General features: G+C 40.5%; 1 protein-coding gene across 2 annotated transcripts in view; it reads right to left on the bottom strand.

Annotated features, from left to right (window-relative positions):
• Positions 1-22,013, bottom strand: part of LOC106882676 (myb-binding protein 1A-like protein) — a 52,201-nt gene that overhangs the window by 17,908 nt on the left and 12,280 nt on the right. For both annotated transcript variants that reach the window (XM_089345813.1, XM_089345814.1), the window contains exons 9-22: positions 20,106-20,194; positions 19,229-19,318; positions 16,401-16,544; positions 15,379-15,449; positions 11,860-12,031; positions 9,704-9,800; positions 8,537-8,595; positions 7,373-7,426; positions 6,261-6,314; positions 5,541-5,648; positions 4,647-4,704; positions 3,041-3,183; positions 2,065-2,119; positions 636-856 (exon numbers count right to left, since the gene is read on the bottom strand). In XM_089345813.1, the coding sequence (XP_089201939.1) occupies positions 636-856; positions 2,065-2,119; positions 3,041-3,183; positions 4,647-4,704; positions 5,541-5,648; positions 6,261-6,314; positions 7,373-7,426; positions 8,537-8,595; positions 9,704-9,800; positions 11,860-12,031; positions 15,379-15,449; positions 16,401-16,544; positions 19,229-19,318; positions 20,106-20,194 (1,415 nt within the window). The remainder of the gene's footprint in view (positions 1-635; positions 857-2,064; positions 2,120-3,040; positions 3,184-4,646; positions 4,705-5,540; positions 5,649-6,260; positions 6,315-7,372; positions 7,427-8,536; positions 8,596-9,703; positions 9,801-11,859; positions 12,032-15,378; positions 15,450-16,400; positions 16,545-19,228; positions 19,319-20,105; positions 20,195-22,013) is intronic.

The following is a 22,013-nucleotide window of genomic DNA, read 5'->3' as shown; positions in this document are numbered from 1 at the left end:
GGATCAAAAATGAAAATTATAAATTATGAATCATCATCAATTATATTACAAAAAGAAAACAGATCTCCATCTGTCTGTCTGTCTGCCCGCCCGGCACAACATCTGTTAGAGGGAGGGAAAGAAGGGGAGGAATCAAAATATGTCACAATGTATTTTTAAAAAGAGGGGGAGAGAAAAGTTGTTGCTGAGAGACAAATACAGTGAGAGTGTGAGTATGAATGAAAGACTGACGGACACACACACACAGACACACACACACACATAGATACTGGCACAGTCTCGCACACATATACACACAGACATGGTCTCACATACACACACACACTGACACAGTCTCAAACATATATACACACAAAATGACAGTCTCACACACACACACACAGATGCTGGCAGTCTCACATACATATACACACATACATGGTCTCACACATACAGTCTCATCTATACATACACACATACCGACAGTCTTGCACACATGCATACGCACATACACACAGTGACAGTCTCACACTCATATACAGACACGGTGTCTCACACACACATCTGCACACTGACACAATCTCACACATACATACTGACAGTCTCACACACACACACACACATACACCCTGACACATCCCTACACACATACTTACATCATCCGTATTATCTGCAGCATCCCCCAGGGCATTTTTCACTTTCTGGCGGAAATCCTCATCGACCTCCATATTGGTCTCTGCTGCATTGCCATCTTTATCCTCCTCCTCCTCCTCCTCATCATCATCATCCTCTTCCTCCTCCTCCTCTTCATCCTCGTCGTCATCGGCACCTTTTTCAGACATCTCTACATCCTCCTCTTCAGACTCACCTTCTTCGTCTGTTAATTACAATTTAACAACAATAACATCATTCATGGTTAATTACAATTTAACGATCACCAACATGTTAGAACTATTAGAAATTCTTCTTCAAAGAGTCAAATAATATTAGTATTATTAGATTCTCTGTCTATAATATTATTACCTCCATCTTAGCGAAAGTGGAAGTAATGTTTTCAGTTGTATTTGTTTGTTTCTTTGTTTGTCTGTGGACAAGATATCTCAAGAAGTGTTGGACGTATTCGTATGAAACTTTCAAGGATGTTTGGCCTCGTGACTGGCACAAACTCGATTGGGTACTGGACAAGGATTCTGGATTATTTTTCCGTTTTTTTTTACTTAATTTTTGAGAGCGGTCAGGTTCATATTTAGTATTCTCATTTGTGAGAGCAGTCGAGTTTATTTCAGATATTCTCATATTAAAAATCATCTCCGGCTAATCGTTAAGATGACATTAGTGTTACTTTGGTGGAGGTTTGCACTCTCTGAGTGCTCTTGTTTGAATTTGAAATAGGAGATATCTTACACGTTTATCCAACATGTATAATTTCGTAATTCCTAATAGCAAATGAAACGTGTTGACGAGTCCCTTAACTACTTGGGGGAGAGGGGCGTCGTGGTGCTGCAACCATGCAGTGTATCAAGGGTGAGAAAGCCTGACAGAGCCCATCCCTCTCCAGGTTAAACTCATATTTGCCAGCTGAGTGGACCGGAGCAATGTGAAATGAAGTGTTTTGCTCAAGAACACAATGCATCGCCCGGTCCAGGGACTGAAACCACAATCTTATGGTCATGAATTCAACACCCTAACCTCTAAGCACCATACTTCCACTAGTAGTACTCATTTCTACAGCTGAGGTGAAGTCTTTTGCTCATGAACAACAGATCACCTGATCCAGGGATTGAAACCACAATCTTACAATTGTGAGTCCAGCACCCTAGCCACTAAGCTAGGGTGCTGGACTCACAACTGTGCAAAATTATCACAAAACTTTTACTCAGTTTCATGGTCCAACAAACAGGAAAACATGAAACTCCGATTAACAGTTCTGTGATAATTTCACAATTTCAATGAAAGCATATTGCTCTATCTTTGGTATTTGAGTACTATTTTTTTTTCCACCTTGTTTTGTATTCATGTGCTTACTTCTGTGATCATGCAAACATGCATGTGTGTGTGTGTATATATTTATATATGTTCACTTACCACCAAACATAAAATCTTCATCGTTAGCCATATCAGTTGTTTTCTTCATCAGAATCTTAAATTAAAAATGAAAATGATAAAATTAAAATATTTTGACAACTGCCACATTAATAATAATAATATAAACATCAAACTTACCCAAACTTACGTGATATTCGGAAACCCCCTTCGGTTATGAATGACCATGGGATTGCACCTAGAAAGTTACCCTCCCAGGCACAAGTCCAGGCAACGTTGTTTATGGAAGACCAGCAGTCGCCCATGCATACCAGCCTCCCTTCTGCATGCCACCAGTGTTATCCAAGGGAAAGGCAAAGGGGCCGATACAGCTTGGCACCAGTGATGTCGCAACTCATTTCTACAGCTGAGTGAACTGGAGCAACGTGAAATAAAGTGTCTTGCTCAAGAACACAACACACAGCCCGGTCTGGGATTTGAACTCACAACCTCACAGTTGTAAATTCGACGCTCTAGTCACTGAGCCATGCGCCTTCACTATATAAATTTACATATATTAGCTAGAAAAATCTGACCTGGGGATAAACAAGGAAAGACACATTAGATAATGTAGTCCTAGATACACTATGTCTGAATAAAAGACAGGATGATCACAACTGGAACATCACGGATCATAGGTCAGCTGGATCAGGACTGACCTGGGGCTAAACAATGCAAGGAAGGACACATTAGATAATGTAGTCCTAGATACACTATGCCTGAATAAAAGACAGGATGGTCACAACTGGAACATCTTTGATCATAGGTCTGCTGGATCAGGACTGACCTGAGGTTAAACAACAACAACAAGGAAGGACACATTAGACAATGTAGTCCTAGATAAACTATGCCTGAATAAAAGACAGGATGGTCACAACTGGAACATCTTTGATCATAGGTCTGCTGGATCAGGATTGACCTGGGGTTAGACAAAAACAACAAAGGACACATTGGATAATGTAGTCCTAGATATACTTACCTCTGTAAGAAGACCAAGGGACAGAGGTGTGATGTGGTCAGTAACGGCTGAGAAGATGCTGGTCGCTATGGCACGAGACAGTTTGGAAGGATGGGTCATCATAGCAATGAGGACATCGAGCAAGACGTCCAACCAGTCCGGCTCTGGAAAGGTGAAAGAAAAGGGGTTAACAGGTTAATGGGGGTAACAATGAACAGGGCAGGTAGGGTCAGTCAATATGGAAGGGTTTAATGGGACAAGGACCAATACGAGGTAAAGGATACTGCAATCAGGGAAACTGACCTTTAAGTGAAAGGGTCAAAGTGTTGAGGGGCTCAAGGCAGAAAGGGACAAAACAATCAGGGCTTCCGCAGTAGGGGAAACATTACAGTGAGGACCGCTATGGCAGGGATCGAACAACAACTACAAAAGGGGGAGGTCTTAATGTGGTCACTCCACCTGAGAGAAATAGCAGCCAAATCACTCTCAAGCTATATCTAGCCATGTTGGAAAATGAAAGGACACATAAAAAGACAGGATGGTCACAGCCGGAACATCTTTGATCATAGGTCTGTCAGATCAGGACTGACCTGGGGCTAAACACCAGCAACAAGGAAGGACACATTAGATAACGTAGTCCTAGATACACTATGCCTGAATAAAAGACAGGATGGTCACAGCTGGAACATCACTGATCATAGATCTGTCTGGATTAGACCTGACCTTGGGTTAAACAAAAACAACAAAGACGGATACATTAGATAATGTAGTCCTAGATACACTATTCCTGAATAAAAGACAGGCTGGTTAGAGCTGAAACATCTCTGGTCATAGGTCTGTCGGATCAGGACTGACCAGGGGCTAAATAACAAGAAAGGACACATTAGATAATGTAGTCCTAGATACACTATGCCTGAATAAAAGATAGTATGGTCACAGCTGGAACATCACTGATCATAGGTCTGCTGGATCAGGACTGACCTGGGGCTAAATACCAAGAAAGGACACATTAGATAATGTAGTCCTAGATACACTATGCCTGAATAAAAGACAGGATGGTCACAGCTGGAACATCACTGATCATAGGTCTGTCGGATCAGAACTGACCTGGGGCTAAACACCAGCAACAAGGAAAGACACATTAGATAATGTAGTCCTAGATACACTATGTCTGTATAAAAAACAGTATAGTCACAGTTGGAATGCCTTTGACCATATATCTACTGGATCAGAACTGACCTTGGGCTAAATAACAAGAAAGGACACATTAGACAACATAGTCCTAGATACACTATGCCTGAATAAAAGACAGGATGGTCACAGCTGGGACATCTTTGATCATAGGTCTGCTGGATCAGGACTGACCTGGGGCTAAACAATAAAGAACGACACATTAGATAATGTAGTCCTAGATACACTATGCCTGAAGTAAAAGATAGGGTGGTCACTTCTGGAACATCTTTGACCATAGGTCTGCCGGATTAGAAAAATAACCTGGGACTGAACAACAACAACAACATCCTGACATTGTTGCCATCACATCACAAGGACAAGAAAGAAAGGTGGAAGTTGTGGCATGCATGCCTTTTCCAAAGCCATAAACAAAACAAGACAGCATGTTACTCACCATCTTCTGAAGATTTCACCCTCTTTTTAACAGCATTCTCACAACAAGACAAACTGTCCTGGAAATAGAAAATATAAAACACATTTTATATATATACACTTAATGCCTGTTTTGTTGGCACTCCGTCGCTTCCGACGTCGAGGGTTCCAGTTGATCCGATCAACGGAACAGCCTGCTCGTGAAATTAACGTGCAAGTGGCTGAGCACTCCACAGACACGTGTACTCTTAACGTAGTTCTCGGGGGATATTCAGCGTGACACACAGTGTGACAAGGCTGACCCTTTGAATTACAGGCACAACAGAAACAGGAAGAAAGAGTGAGAGAAAGTTGTGGTGGAAGAGTACAGCAGGGTTCGCCACCATCCCCTGCCGGAACCTCGTGGAGCTTTTGTAGGGTAGCTGTGAGAGGTAGGATCTGACTATTTTAACAATGACATTGTAGGCTAGGTGTAAGAGGCTGAATCTGGTCAGTTTGAAAATAAAACAGGAATAATATTTGGGGCAGAAATGGTGAGTTTAAGTGCTAAAGGGTGAAAGCTGAATGCTGGTTCAATGTTACAACCTCGTCCTTCTGTAGAAGGGCCAAGCTAAACACCCAATACCAAAAACACTAACAGAACACACTGCTCTTTTCAGTGCTTCCTCCGATTACAACTATGAACTATCTCAGCTGAAAATTAGTATGCTAGTACATCCTTCTCCCCCTTGTATATCACATCTTAGATATACAGCTGGGTCAAAGGTGAGGTGAGTGGAAAAGGTGTTTTCTGTCTGCTCATAATGGTGGAGGTACCAGAAAGCAATCAGTGAAAGAGTGGTACGTGGTACCAGGTCATACTTACTTGTGAGTGACGGTCATGGTTAGAGAAAGAGAGAGAGAGAGAAATGCTTACCTGAATGACATCGAGGCAGTTCTGTGGGTCACAAAACACCTGTAGGGCCAGGTAGGTGAGCAGGATCTCAAAGGCATATATATTCTTGCTTTCTGATTGGTCAGTTTTCTGGTGGAAACACAAAACAAACATCAATGACAATGATGATGACGATGGTGGTGGTGATAATGATAGTGGTCGTGGTGGTGATGACGATGATGATGGTGATGGCTATGATGATGATCTAATTATTTCATTAATCTATTTTTACTCCAAGCTTCCACTGTGATAACCCAACATGCAGCTTTCACCACCCTGGGGTCATGCAGTTTCATCAAGGTCAACCTTGCGTTTCAACCTTTCAGGATCAATGAAATAAGTACCAGTGGCGCACTGGGATCAATGTAATCAACTTGTCCTCTGCTGTGTAAAAAGCACCCTCTGTGCACTCTGTTAAAACGGTTGGCATTAAGAAGGGCACCCGGCTGTAGAAACCCTGCCAGAACAGATAAATGGAGCCTGGTACAGCTCTTAGACTTGCCAGTTCCATTCCGCCCATGTCAGCACAGAAGACAAATGTTAATGATGATGTTGGTGATGATGAGAATATATTCTGCCATTGCAAGCAAATACACTGCAAACCCCTTACATGTTCTTTCATTCATACCCACCCACACACACACACACACACACACACACACATATATATATCTCTAAGGAATAAAAAATACAGAGTCTTACAATGGAGTGCATCTGGGACAACATCTGTTTGATCTGGTGAAGAGCTTGTAACGTCTGGAATATAGACAGAGAGAAGACACATAGACAGTTTTAACATTTAGACATTTAACAGCAAATATTTAACAAACAACATTCAATAATGTAAGATGGTGAGCTGGCAGAATCACGATCAACCCCAGGCAAAATGCTTGGCAGCATTTCATCCGTCTTGAAGCTCTGAGTTCAAATGCCACCAAGGTTGACTTTGCCTTTCATTCTTTCGGGGATCAATAAAATAAGTACCAGCCAAATGCTGGGGCCAAATGGCTGTGTGGTAAGTCGCTTGCTTACCAACCACACGGTTCTGGGTTCGTTCCCACTGCATGGCACCTTGGGCAAGTGTCTTCTACTATAGCCTCGGGCCGACCAAAGCCTTGTGAGTGGATTTGGTAGACGGAAACTGAAAGAAGCCTGTCGTATATATGTATATATATATATATATATATGTATGTTTGTGTGTCCCCCCCTGTCGTATATATGTATATATATATATATGTATATATATATATATATATATATATATATATATATATATATATATGTATGTATGTTTGTGTGTCTGTGTTTGTCCCCCCAACATCGCTTGACAACCGATGCTGGTGTGTTTACGTCCCCGTAACTTAGCGGTTCGGCGAAAGAGACCCGATAGAATAAATACTGGGCTTGCAAAGAATAAGTCCTGGGGTCGATTTGCTCGACTAAAGGCGGTGCTCCAGCATGGCCACAGTCAAATGACTGAAACAAGTAAAAGAGTTAATTCTTATTATGGAAAAAAAAAAAAAAAAAAAAAAAAATCAGTTTTTGCTCTATAACCATCGAAAAGCACCTTTAAAAAATGCCAGAACTATAAAATCCGTTAACTTCAATTGAATTGAAGTTAATGGAAGTTAATTAGTCTGATAATGATTTCCAAAGTTAGCTTAGAAGTTAAATCTTTAATGAAAATGTTAATTTCATTAATTCACAGATTAACAGTTTGGTGCCCAGGTTTGGTTGTGTGCATGTGTGCGTTTTCCTTAAGAGTACAGGAAATGATTTTTAAAAAAAGAGAGGAGAACACCAGCACTACTCACCTCTTCATTCAATTCTTTCAGTGGTTTCACAACATCTGGGTTACTGACCAAACACTGCAATAAAGAAGAAAAAGAAAAAAGAAAAAAAAAAGGATAGAGAAATTACTCATCAATCTTTCAAAAGTTAATGAGGCGCAGGAGTGGCTGTGTGGTAAGTCGCTCGCTTACCAACCACATGGTCCCGGGTTCAGTCCCACTGCGTGGCACCTTGGGCAAGCGTCTTCTGCTATAGCCTCGGGCCGACCAAGGCCCTGTGAGTGGATTTGGTAGACGGAAACTGAAAGAAGCCTGTCGTATATATGTATATTGTCGTCATATTGTTTGTTGTTAACACAACGTTTCAGCTGATATACCCTCCAGCCTTCATCAAGTATCTTGGGGGAAATTTCGAACCTGGGTTTTCATTCCGAAGGTATTTTTCGATGTTCTTGTTATTATTATTATTATTGTTATTATTCAGGTCACTGCCTGGAATCGATCTTGGATATGGAAAACATATGGGAGCCGGTATTAAAGAAGAACAGGAAAATATTAGATTTGTAAGCCCTAAATATTCACTCCATAACTGCCCATGGGCATATGGCGTAGTGGTTAAGAGCGCGGGCTACTAACCCCAAGATTCCAGGCAGTGATCTGAATAATAATAATAATAATAATAATAACAACATTGCAAAATACCTTAGAAATTTCCTCAAGGCACCTGATGAAGGCTGGAGGGTATATCAGCCAAAACATTGTGTTAACAACAAACAAGATGAGGACAAATATCCGTCAAATGTAAATTATTATTAATATTCTTTTCTACTCTAAGCACAAGGCCCAACATTTTTGGGGGAGGGGACCAGTAGAATTGATCGACTCCAGTACGCAACTGGTACTTAATTTATAGACCCCGATATCACATCATTGAAATCTCAAAGCTATGAGATAATGCAGGATTAATTCGAAACAATTTTAATAAATAAGATTTACGTTTGACAGAGTCATCTGAATACGAAAGGGTTAAACCAAAACCAAATATTTTTTAGAAAACGAAAAACAAAACAGAAAGAACTTTAGGGAAAAAAAAAACAATAAGTTAAACCCAAAAAGAAAGGCTGACCCAGGATGGGAGACAAGAGATGGAATTTGATGTAGCAGAGTTTGATCTCTTTCTATATTTACCTCAACGTAGGAAAATATCTCCTGGACTGTTTTGGTAATGTAGGCCTTCTTGTTTTTATCTGAAGGAAAAAAAAGGGGAAAATAAAAAGGGTTAACTCCAGCTGATTCTGGGGACACAAAAAGTACAAATGTAACAAGCAAATATGAACAGACAGACGGATATGAAAGAGCATGGAGTGAGACAATGTGAAAGGTTGGTTTGAGTGAGAAAAATGTGGATGCTTCACGAAACAAATTTCATGCTTAAAGTAAATTTAACAACTTTGTATCTTTTTATTAATATTTAGTAGAAACAATTGAGGGATTCAGGACACATTTGAGTATGTTTGCATATATATGTGTATATGGGGCTAAACAACAACGCATTGTGTGTGTGTATGTATGTGTGTGTGTGTGTATATATATATATATATATATGTATGTGTGTATATATATATATATATACATATATATATATTACTCTTTTACTCGTTTCAGTCAGTTGACTGTGGCCATGCTGGAGCACCGCCTTTAGTTGAATCAAATCGACCCCCAGGACTTATTCTTTGTAAGCCTAGTACTTATTCTATCGGTCGCTTTTGCCGAACCGCTAAGTGACGGGGACGTAAACACACCAGCATCGGTTTTCAAGTGATGTTGGCGGGGACAAACACAGACACACAAAAACACACACACACATATATATATACATATATACGACGGGCTTCTTTCAGTTTCCGTCTACCAAACCCACTCACAAGGCTTTGGTCGGCCCGAGGCTATAGTAGAAGACACTTGCCCAAGGTGCCATGCAGTGGGACTGAACCCGGAACCATGTGGTTGGTAAGCAAGCTACTTACCACACAGCCATATATATATATAATATATATACATATATACGACGGTCTACTTTCAGTTTCCGTCTACCAAACCCACTCACAAGGCTTTGGTCGGCCCGAGGCTATAGTAGAAGACACTTGCCCAAGGTGCCACGCCGTGGGACTGAACCCGGAACCATGTGGTTGGTAAGCAAGCTACTTACCACACAGCCACTCCTGCAAACGTGTGTTAATAAATAGTTATAATGGCTCCGCCACAATGTAGGTCCAAGGTAAAGTTTGTGTGTATGTCTGTGTGTCTGGATCAGGACTGACCCGGGGTTAAACAATAAGAACAACAGTAACTCACCAGTCTTTATTGTGATAATCTTGAGAAAGTTCTTCACAAATGCCAAATGGCAGGTTTTCTGCAATTTTTCACCAAAAGACACAGGTTCACCCTGACACTGCAATTAGCAAAAACAAGGACATTTATGCATCATTTATCTTTTACTTGTCTCAGTACTTATTTTTCTTTCAAGTCTATAATTATTCTATCAGTCTCATTTGCTGAACCACTAAGTTATGGTTGGTATCTAAATTGTCAGGTGGCACTTGGGGGAACAAACACAGACACTCACACACACACATATATATGTATATATATATATGACAGGCTTCTCTCCGTTTCCATCTACCAAATCCACTCACAAGGCCTTGGTCGACCTGAGGCTATAGCGGAAGACACTTGCCCAAAGTGCGATGCAGTGGGACTGAACCCAGGACCATGTGGCTGGGAAGCAAGCTTCTTACCAGAGCCATGCCTGCACCTATATATATATATATATATATACATACATATATAAATATATATCAGTGCCGATGGGCTGGCCCCTATGCAGGTGACACGTAAAATACACCATTTTGAGTGTGGCTGTTGATCGTTACCAACGTCACCTCCCTGGCACTTGTGCCAGTGTCACGTGAAAAGACATTCAAGCGAGATTGTTGCCAGTGCCGATGGACTGGCTCCTGTGCAGGTGGCACGTAAAATACACCATTTGAGCGTGGCTGTGCCAGTACCTCCTGACTGGCCTTCGTGCCGGTGGCATGTAAAAGCATCCACTACACTCTCGGAGTGGTTGGCGTTAAGAAGGGTATCCAGCTGTAGAAACTCTGCCAAATCAGATTGGAGCCTGGTGTAGCCATCGGGTTTCACCAGTCCTCAGTCAAATCGTCCAACCCATGCTAGCATGGAAAGCGGACGTTAAATGATGATGATGATGATAAGACCCGGCAAGCCAAGTGAGATCGTTGCCAGGGCCCCTGGACTGGCTCTTGTGCGGGTGGCACATAAAAGACACCATTTCAAGCGTGGCCGTTTTCGTGCGGGTGGCATGTAAAAGCATCCACTACACTCTCGGAGTGGTTGGCGTTAGGAAGGGCATCCAGCTGTAGAAACTCTGCTAAATCAGATTGGAGCCTGGTGTCGCCTCCTGGTCCACCAGTCCTCTGTCAAATTGTCCAACCCATGCTAGCATGGAAAGCGGACGTTAAACGATGATGAATATATATATATATATATGGTTGGCATAAGGAAGGGCATCCAGCTGTAGAAACCAGGTCAAAAGAGACAATTGGAGTCTGGCCAGCTCTTGTCATACCATCAACCTCATGCCAGCATGGAAAACAGACATTAAAAGATGAAGATGATAATGATTATCATTGCTGATGTGGGCTGGAGATACACACACATGCACACACTCAATTAGCACACCCACTCCCAAGGCCCTGGTCAACCTGGTTCGAGGACCCTAATGGATAATAAAAGAAATTAAAGTAGAGGGCAATGCATTAAAAAAAAAAAAAACGGATCTATTTCAAAACGGGGGCACCAGTATTTTCTTAACGAAACACTAACGAAACACTTTGAAACTTGGGACACTGGTAGAATGTGTCATATAAAACATCTTTTACTCTTAGTCTTCTTAACAAAAGAACGTACATCGCAAGTTATTCCATGTTAAAGTTGTCGTATTTCTGTAATTTCAACCAATCACTGACGTCTATTCAGCTGAATAGAGTTACTGCTGGGCGGTCATAAAAATGTTATTCCCTGTGACATATTTCATCCGGTTTAATCGTAATTTATACGCATATATTGTTTATATAATAAATTACGCTGTGCGTATCTATGTGTGTAACAATTTTAGAGTTCGGATTCTAGAGTTAGGGTTAGGGTTAGGGTTAACAGTCTAGTTAGGGTTAGGGTTAGGGGATTAATACGATATACACCGTTACAGCGCTAACTGTTTTCAACTGAATAGACGTCAGTGATTAGTAGAAATTATCGAAATAAGACAATTTTTTACGTGAAATAAATTCGAATACAAAAATATTTTTCTGTTCTATAACACAAAATAGATAAGTATACGAAGTTTGAAAGTCTTTCCGTACCAAAAACACCACATAAAACATAAATGAAAACTGGTGCCCCCGTTTTGAAATAGATCCAAAAAAACTTACATGAGGTATCTTCGAGGACGACTTGGAGAGGACGAAGAAGGCATGACGGAACAAATATTGCAGGAGAGACGCCTGGCACTGTCGGACATCCTCTTGACCGGCAGAGTGGCTGAAGAACAGACTGAGTTGATTGATGGACCACTGACGAACAGACAGACTGGTGAACGCTGAACTGAAACAGAGAAAGGAAGAGAGTGGTAGGGGGTCTATGGCCATGGTGGTATTGGTAGGGGTGATGATGTTGGTAATAGTAATGGCAATGGGGCCGTTTGCATGGTTGGTGATGATGATGATGATGATGGTGGTATAGATCAGTGGTTTTCAAACTGGTCCACGGACCCCCTGTGGTCCGCAGACAGCAAATGCTTTTTATGGGCAATTTGATTTTATATATGTTTTTTAATCGAAATCGTTTCATTGACAATAAACCTATTTGTTAAATACTGTTAAATAAATAAATGTAAAAATATATGTTATTTTAAGCAAATATTTATGTATAAATTTCATAAGCGTTTATAAGCGGGTCCCTAAGGTAAAGCCTGAAATATAAAGGGGTCCGCTAGTCAAAAAGTTTGAAAACCCCTGATCTAAGAGTTACTGCCATGCTGAAAATTGCAGCCAAATCTTGACTCTAAACCAGGGGTTTTCAAACTGTGGTCCGCAAGAACAAGACAGGGGGTCCTTGGACAGCAGATACTTTTTATCAGCAATTTGATTTTATATATGTTTTTTAATCAAAATCATTTCATTGACAATAAACCTATTTTGTTAAATACTGTTAAATAAACAAATGTAAAAATATATGTTATTTTAAGCAAATATTTATGTATAAATTTCATAAGCGTTTATAAGGGGGGGGGTCCCTAAGGTAAAGCCTGAAATATAAAGGGGTCCGCAAGTCAAAAAGTTTGAAAACCCCTGATCTAAGAGATACCGCCATGCTGAAAATAGCAGCCAAATCTTGACTCTAAACCAGGGGTTTTCAAACTGTGGTCTGCAAGGACAAGACAGGGGGTCCGTGGACAGCAAATACTTTTTATGAGCAATTTGATTTTCATCATCATCATCATCATCGTTTAACGTACGCTTTCCATGCTGGCTTGGCAGAGTTTCTACAGCTGGATGCCCTTCCTAACGCCAACCACTCAGAGAGTGTGCTTTATATATGCTTTTTAATCGAAATCTTTTAATTGACAATAAACCTATTTGTTAAATACTGTTAAATAAATAAATGTAAAAATATATGTTATTTTAAGCAAATATTTATGTATAAATTTCGTAAGCGTTTATAAGGGGGTCCCTAAGGTAAAGCCTGAAATATAAAGGGGTCCGCAAGTCAAAAAGTTTGAAAACCCCTGGTATAGATGATGATGGTACCTGTGGCAGAGGTGGTCGTGGTGGTGGTGTTGATGACAAAAGTGATTACCATAAGGTCAAAGGTCACTCGTTAACCCTTTAGTGTTCACATTATTCTGCCATAATTAATGCTTTTTTATCCACATTGTTTTGAACTAATCATGCATTATCTTGTAGCTATGAGATTTTGATGAGGTAGCTGTTAATTTTTAAAACGATATTGTAGGGTTGGTGTGAGAGACCAGATCTGGCCAGTTTGAACATAGAATAGGCAGAATACTTTTGGCCGGATATGGCCGGTTTAAATGCTAAAGGGTTAAACACCTTTGTTGAGATCAAGAGTGAATCGCAGAAGGCCCTCAACTCGCTTATGGAAAACTACTTCCAGGATGGATTCCAAAAGTGACAGGAATACCGGGACTGGCATATTGCGGCACTAGGTGACCATTTCAAAGGAGCTGATGTTAACATAACTAAGTCTGGGAACTCACAGACAGGGTGCATTGTCATCATGAAGAATCCAGTGACTTTCGCCAAATGTCCTTCCTCAAACACCTCAGAATATCTTTGACTGTCCTCCGATGATCCTCATCCACAAGCTGATGAATTTTCGGATCTTTTTTAAAACGGGGGCCACATTTTTCATTAACGAAACACTTTGAAACTTGGAACACTGGTAGAATGTGTCATATAAAACATCTTTTTCTCTTAGTCTTCTCAAAAAAAAAAGAAATCCATAAGTTATTCCATGTTAAAGTTGTCGTATTTCTGTAATTTCAACCAATCACTGACGTCCATTCAGCCGATATACATTAAGTGCCGACTACATAAACAAACGATTCTGAAACAATTAACCCTAACCCTACGGTTAGGGTTAGGGTTAGGGTTAAAGCAAATTTAAAATGAAAAAAGCAAATAAAACGAAGGTATGGAGATTAAATACGCTTTACACCGCTTAATCAGCCAAAGGAGTAAATATAAACAACTGAATACTTGTCAGTGATTGGTTGAAATTATCGAAATAAGACAATTTTTTACATGAAATAAATTTGAATACAAAAATATTTTTCTGTTCTATAACACAAAATAGATAAGTATACGAAGTTTGAAAGTCTTTCCGTACAAAAAACACTACGTAAAACATTAATGAAAAATGTGGCCCCCGTTTTAAAATAGATCCGAATTTTCTCCACAAATCTGGGGGGGGGGGGGGGTCATGTACGTGGCAGGTCTTTCAGATCACTCACTGTCTTCAGGGACGTTCTTCAGCTTTTGAAGCTCCCATGACACTCAAAACATTGTGTACGACCCATTGGATGAAAGGCAAAGTCAACATCATCATCATCATCATCATCGTCGTTTAACATCCGCTTTCCATGCTAGCATGGGTTGGATGATTTGACTGAGGACTGGTGAAACCAGATGGCTACACCAGGCTCCAATCTAAATTTGGCAGAATTTCTACAGCTGGATGCCCTTCCTAACGCCAACCACTCAGAGAGTGTAGTGGGTGCTTTTATGTGTCAGTCGCACGAAGGCCAGTCAGGCGGTACTGGCAACGACCACGGCCACGCTCGAAATGGTGTATTTTATGTGCCACCCACACAAAAAAGCCAGTCCAGGGGCACTGGCAACGATCTCGCCAGCGGAATTTGAACTCAGAACGCCAAGACAGACGAAATACCTATTTCTTTACTGCCCGCAAGGGGTTATACACAGAGGGGACAAACAAGGACAGACAAACAGATTAAGTCGATTATATCGACCTCAGTGCGTAACTGGTACTTATTTAATCGACCCCGAAAGGATGAAAGGCAAAGTCGACCTCGGCGGAATTTGAACTCAGAACGTAGCGGCAGACGAAATACCACTAAGCATTTTGCTCTGCGTGCTAACGATTCTGCCAGCTCACTGCCTTCTTAATAATAATAATAATAATAATAATAATCCTTTCTACTGTAGGCACAAGGCCTGAAATTTGGGGGGAAGAGGGCAAGCTGATTATATTAACTCCCGGAAGGATGAAAGGCAAAGTCGAACTTGGTGGAATTTGAACTCAGAATGCAAGGATGGACAAAATGCCGGTAAGCATTTTGCCTGGCATCATAATGATTCTGACAGCTTGCCACTTTTGATTAATAATAATAATAATAACAGACTTACCCATAGAACTGTCGTCCTTCAATGAGGTTCATTATTTCCTGACTCAATTCTTCTGCAGCTTTCACAGTCAACTGGGAAATAGATATATATATATATTTGTGAGATTCTAGGTCTGTTGAGTTCACATAAATACATTGAGGTGGTGAGGCAAGACCTTCGTACATTGGGCCTCACCGAGGCGATGACTACGGACCGAGACCTTTGGAAATGGGCTGTGCGTGAGAAGACCCGGCAAGCCAAGTGAGATTGTTGCCAGTGCCCCTGGACTGGTTCTTGTGCGGGTGGCACATGAGATGCACCATATTGAGCGTGGCCGTTGCCAGTACCGCCTGACTGGCTCCTGTAGGATTTTCGAGCGAGATCGTTGCCAGTGCCCCTGGACTGGCTTGTGCGGGTGGCACATAAAAGACACCATTTCGAGCGTGGCCGTTTTCGTGCGGGTGACACGTAAAAGCACCCACTACACTCTCTGAGTGGTTGGCGTTAGGAAGGGCATCCAGCTGTAGAAACTCTGCCAAATCAGACTGGAGCCTGGTGTTGCCATCCGGTTTCACCAGTCCTCAGTCAAATCGTCCAACCCATGCTAGCATGGAAAGCGGACGTTAAACGATGATGATGATGATGATGATGATATATACACAGAAACATGTTGGCACTCCGTTGCTTACGACGTCGAGGGTTCCAGTCGATCCGATCAACGGAACAGCCTGCTCGTGAAATTAATGTGCAAGTGGCTGAGCACTCCACAGACACGTGTACCCTTAACGTAGTTCTTGGAGATATTTCAGCGTGACACACAGTGTGACAAGGCTGACCCTTTGAATTACAGGCACAACAGAAACAGGAAGTAAGAGTGAGAGAAAGTTGTGGTGAAAGAGTACAGCAGGGTCCGCCACCATCCCCTGCCAGAGCCTCGTGGAGCTTTAGGTGTTTTCGCTCAATAAACACTCACAACGCCCGATCTGGGAATTGAAACCGCGATCCTATGACACACACACACACACACACACACTGTTACTTACATGTGGTATAATGACAGACAGAACTGTATGAAGCTCCATGGTTTGATTTTTCTCAGCATCCAGGGATTTCGTGAAACACTTCACCACAGTTGAGTGGAGGTGGTCGTCTTTGGAACTATCCAGCAGAGAAGCCAAACTGTCCAGCTGAAATGAGATACAATATAGACATAAATATAAAAGAATGTGTGTGTGTGTGTATGTCTATAAACAAGCGTGTATACAGGTATGTGTGAAGGTGCATGGCTCAGTGGTTCAAGCGTTGAGCTTACAATCGTGAAATTGTGAGTTCAAATCCTGGACTGGGCTGCATGTTGTGCCAAGACACTTTATTTCACGTTGCTCCAGTTCACTCAGCTGTAGAAATGAGTTGTGACATCAATGGTGCCAAGCTGTATCAGCCTTTGCCTTTCCCTTGGATAACCCCAGGACTTATTCTTTGTAAGCCTAGTACTTATTCTCTCGGTCCCTTTTGCCGAACCGCTAAGTGACGGGGACATAAACACACCACCATCGGTTGTGAAGCAATGTTAGGGGGACAAACACATACACACATATATATTTATATATACATATATACGATGGGCTTCTTTCAGTTTCCGTCTACCAAATCCACTCACAAGGCTTTGGTCGGCTCGAGGTCATATTAGAAGACACTTGACTAAGAACCATGTGGTTGGTAAGCAAGCTACTTACCACACAGCCACTCCTTGCAGAGAGAGCCAAAATTCTTAAGGACTATAAGAAACCTGGCGCATTAAATTATCCATTTCAAGCGCTACTTACTGGAAAATTGGATCTCCCCGTTTGCTAGTTAGGCCTCTTTGGGTCTATAAGGGGTTCCCTCCCACTTCTGATTCAGGGGAGATAACACGACTTCATTAACGTTTTTTTTTTTTGTAAATACGTATTCCTCGAGTACCGAGCGTTTCCTCACGTCTGCAATGTAGATATTATAAATTTTATATTTATATAGAGTCTGACGAGCTGTCCGCAAGGCTCTGCTTTGTCGATGCGATACCCTGGGTAACTCTATGTCCAAGATATAAAAGTGTGTTGTAATAATTATTGCTCTATTCTTTGGAGTGAGCTTCTTCCTGATATGTCTGTTTATAACTATGTGTGTGTATAGGTGAGTGTAGTAGAAGCTTCTTTCGCAACCACATGGTTCCAAGTTCAGTCCTATTGTGTGGCACCTTGGGCAAGAGTCTTCTACTATAGCCTCGGTCAACCAAAGACTTGTGAGTGAATTTGGCAGACGGAAATTGAAAGAAGCCTGTTGTGTATATATATATATATATGTATATATATAATAATTTTTCCAGAGGATGTTGCAACCATTACCAATATAGCATAAGAACTTACCTTAAGGGATCATTAACTAGATTCCTTAAGGGTCGTTCTCACGGTTTATATTTATATTATAAGGTTTTTAAACTTTTAAATATTCATACCCATACTCACGGTGGTGCACCAGCATGACCGCAGCCACTTGGCTGAAACACATAAATAAATAAATAAATAAATATTCATATTCTGTCTCTTTTGAATATGAATATTTAAAAGTTTAAAAACCTTATTATATATATATATATATATATATATATATATATATATACATATATAATGGATAATAAAATGAATGGTAGTCATCTTTCATTTGCCATATATATATATGTATATATATATATGTGTGTGAGTTTGTCACCCCAACCATCGCTCAACAATCGATGTTTATATATATATTTATATACATTAATCATAACTTAGCAACTCGGCAAAAGGGACTGATAGAAGAAGTACTAGGCTTACAAAGAATCAATTTTGGGGTGGATTTCTTTGACTACAAAAAAAAAAAAAAACCTCCAGCATGGCCACAGTCAAATGACTGAAACAAGTAAAAGAGTATATAATTAGGCGTAGGAGTGGCTGTGGGGTAAGTAGCTTGCTTACCAACCACATGGTTCCGGGTTCAATCCCACTGCGTGGCACATTGGGCAAGTGTCTTCTACTATGGCCTCGGGCCGACCAAAGCCTTGTGAGTGGATTTGGTAGACGGAAACTGAAAGAAGCCCGTCGTATATATGTATAAGTATTTGTGTGTATATGTTTGTGTGTCTGTTTGTCCCCCTAGCATTGCTTGACAACCGATGCTGGTGTGTTTACGTCCCCGTAACTTAGCGGTTCGGCAAAAGAGAGCCGATAGAATAAGTACTAGGCTTCCAAAGAATAAGTCCTGGGGGTCGATTTGCTTGACGAAAGGCGGTGCTCCAGCATGGCCGCAGTCAAATGACTGAAACAAGTAAAAGAGTACATATATATATATATAAACAATATATGAGTATATGCATATATATGTACATGTATGTATATACGTTCATCCATATGTACATATAGATACATAACTGGGTACATGACGTGGCAAAAGAACAAGGACAAAATGGTAAACAAGGTGCAACAAACAAGCAGGCCACATAGAAACATCCCCTTCATCAGCTGCCACCATTAAAACTCGGGCGTTTCGAAGAATTAAGGTGTATATATATATATATATATATATATATATATATATACATATACATGGCCTAGTGTTTTGACATGGTGCACTCACAACTGTTAGAGGGTGGGTTCAAATCCTAGACCAAGTGGCATGCTATGTTCTTCATCTCCCATTGTTCCGGTCCACACAGCTGTAAAGGGATCACCCTGTAATGGACTAGGCTTCTGATCGGGGGGGGGGGGGGGGGTGTTGACCTGCTTGCCACTAGTGACCAGCAGGAATGCTAGGACGGGGGGTGGGGCGGGGGTACAGCTGAGAAAGGGTTACATACCACCATTTGAGCTGAAGGCTGTTCCTTGTTGGTGAACTTCAAGTCTGTAAAGACCATCTCGCAGACGTGTTTGGAAAGAAGCATTTCAAGCTGGAAGACAAAGAAAACAGACATTAATCCTTTAGCATCGAGATTACTCGGTCAAATGTAATCCTTATTTATTCAAATCATTTTGAATTAATCTTGGATTATCTTCATAACTTCATGATTTCAATAATGTGATTGTTTATTTTTAGAATGACATTGTAGGGTAGGTGTAAGTGGCAGGATATGACCAGTTTGAATATAAAACAAGCAGAATATTTGGGCTGGATATGGCCAGCTTAAATGCTAAAGGGTTAAACACATTTAATCCAAGCTGTGATTTAGACATGTCTAATACAAGATCTGGCTTAAAGTGTCTCGTATAAGATATGGTTTAAACATGTTTATGACAACCTCTGCTTTAAACACATCCAATACAAGATATGATTCAACCCTTTAGCATCAAGATTACTCAGTCAAATATAATAATCCTTATTTATTCACATTGTCTAGAATTAATCCTGCATTATCTCATGGCTTTGAGATTTCAATGATGTGATTGTTTAGTTTTAGAAGGACATTGTAAGATAGGTGTGAAAGGCTGGATCTCATTGGTATCAACGTTAAATGGAGAATATTTGGACCAGATTTGGTTGGTTCAAATGCTAAAAGGTTAAACACATTTAATGCAAGCTGTGATTTAGACATGTCTAATACAAGATCTGGCTTAAAGTGTTTGAAATAAGAATAGAGTTGGGTGATGGTGAGAGTGGTATAATCAATTAGTAAATAGACAATTTAACAATTTATAAAAGTGATGATGATGATGAATAAAAACAGAAATCAATCACACCTGTTCAATGTTCAAAGGTTTCTTGATCAATTCCGATAAGAGGAACATACCAAGACGTCTTTTAGACAGTTCTCCATGGAACAAGATTTCTGAAACAACACAGAGAAAAATATAGAAATATTTAACTTTCTAATGGCTCAGATGGATTGACAATGATGTGAAGTTGACTTGGTGCAGAACAATTATGACAAGGGCCTGGAAGAATGGAAATAAGCAACATCGCTCATTTACAAATATCACACGATATCAAGACATGGGTGCACACAAAAACATATATCTTTTACATCATTAGACTATGGCCATGCTGGGGCACCACTTTGAATAGTTTTTAATCCAATGAACCCCGCTCCATACTTATTAAGTTTTAAAGCTTGATACTTATTCTATCTGCTTCTTTTGCTGAACTGCTAAGTTACAGGGATGTAAACAAACCAACACTGGTTCTCAAGTAACAGTGGGGACAAATACACAGATATATACATATCTCTCTCTCTCTCTCTCTCTCTATATATATATATATACACACACACACACACACACATATATATATATATATACACAGGAGAGTATTGTAGTTAGCTTGAAGCATTGTGTATTGTTTGTAAAGAATAACAGTTTAGAAGGGTACAACAATGCACTGTAGAACAGAAAATGGACTATATACCTGTTGTAATTTGGTTATCTATAGTCCAATAATATTTCTGAATTACAATTCCTTCTTCAGATCTTCTTAGCTGGAGTCTCTGCTATATACACAATGGGCTTCTTTCAGTTTCCATATACCAAATCCACTCACAAGGCTTTGGTCAGCGCAAAGCTATGGTAGAAGATACATGCCCAAAGTGCCACACAGTGGGACTGAACTCAGAACCAAGTGGTTACATGATGGGCTTCTTACAGTTTCTACTGTAGCCTTGGACCAACCGAAACCTTGTGAGTGGATTTAGTAGACAGAAACTGAAAGCAGCCTATTGCCTCCGTTTTTTTGTCTTTGTAACTGTACACATTCACTAGCTTTCTTACAAAAAAAAATCTAATGTTCTTAGCTTAGACTTTGACCGAACTGTCTCAAGTGTAACTGCCTGCAACAATACGGACATCTGGAAAGACGGCCACAAATGACCTGTCCATCTAATTGTTTCTTCTGTCCACCTTTGTATCATGTATCTGTCCAAATGTTTTATTGTCCTCCATTGCGCTTTTGTTCCATTTTATATATGTATATCGTGGAGGCGCAATGGCCCAGTGGTTAGGGCAGCGAACTCACGGTCATAGGATCGCGGTTTCGATTCCCAGACCGGGCGTTGTGAGTGTTTATTGAGCGAAAACACCTAAAAGCTCCACGAGGCTCCGGCAGGGGATGGTGGCGAACCCTGCTGTACTCTTCCACTACAACTTTCTCTCACTCTTACCATGACAGTGCCCCTGTTTCTGTTGTGCCTGTAATTCAAAGGGTCAGCCTTGTCACACACACTGTGTCACGCTGAATATCCCCCGAGAACTACGTTAAGGGTACACGTGTCTGTGGAGTGTTCAGCCACTTGCACGTTAATTTCACGAGCATGCTGTTCCGTTGATCGGATCAACTGGAACCCTCGACGTTGTAAACGACGGAATGCCAACAACAACAAATATATGTATATATATATATATATATATATATATATATATATATATATATATATATATATATATAATAATCATAAATATACAGGGATTAAAATTTGTAGTTTAGAATCAGTAGTTCTTTGACTGCTATTTCTAAATTTTCAGTATGTTGGAGAAGCAACTCAATTGCTAATCCCTGTATATTTATGATGATAAATGGTTTTACCGATAAAGGTTTTTTTCATACTGAACTACTTGGCAAAATTGTTAATTATTAATTCTATTATTAATTGACGATTC

This window comes from Octopus bimaculoides, chromosome 30 (assembly GCF_046866305.1).
Source record: "Octopus bimaculoides isolate indiv1 chromosome 30, ASM4686630v1, whole genome shotgun sequence".
In the NCBI taxonomy this organism is placed as follows: domain Eukaryota; kingdom Metazoa; phylum Mollusca; class Cephalopoda; order Octopoda; family Octopodidae; genus Octopus; species Octopus bimaculoides.
The sequence above is the reverse complement of the archived record's forward strand: the minus strand, read 5'-3'. Positions and strand labels throughout refer to the sequence as shown.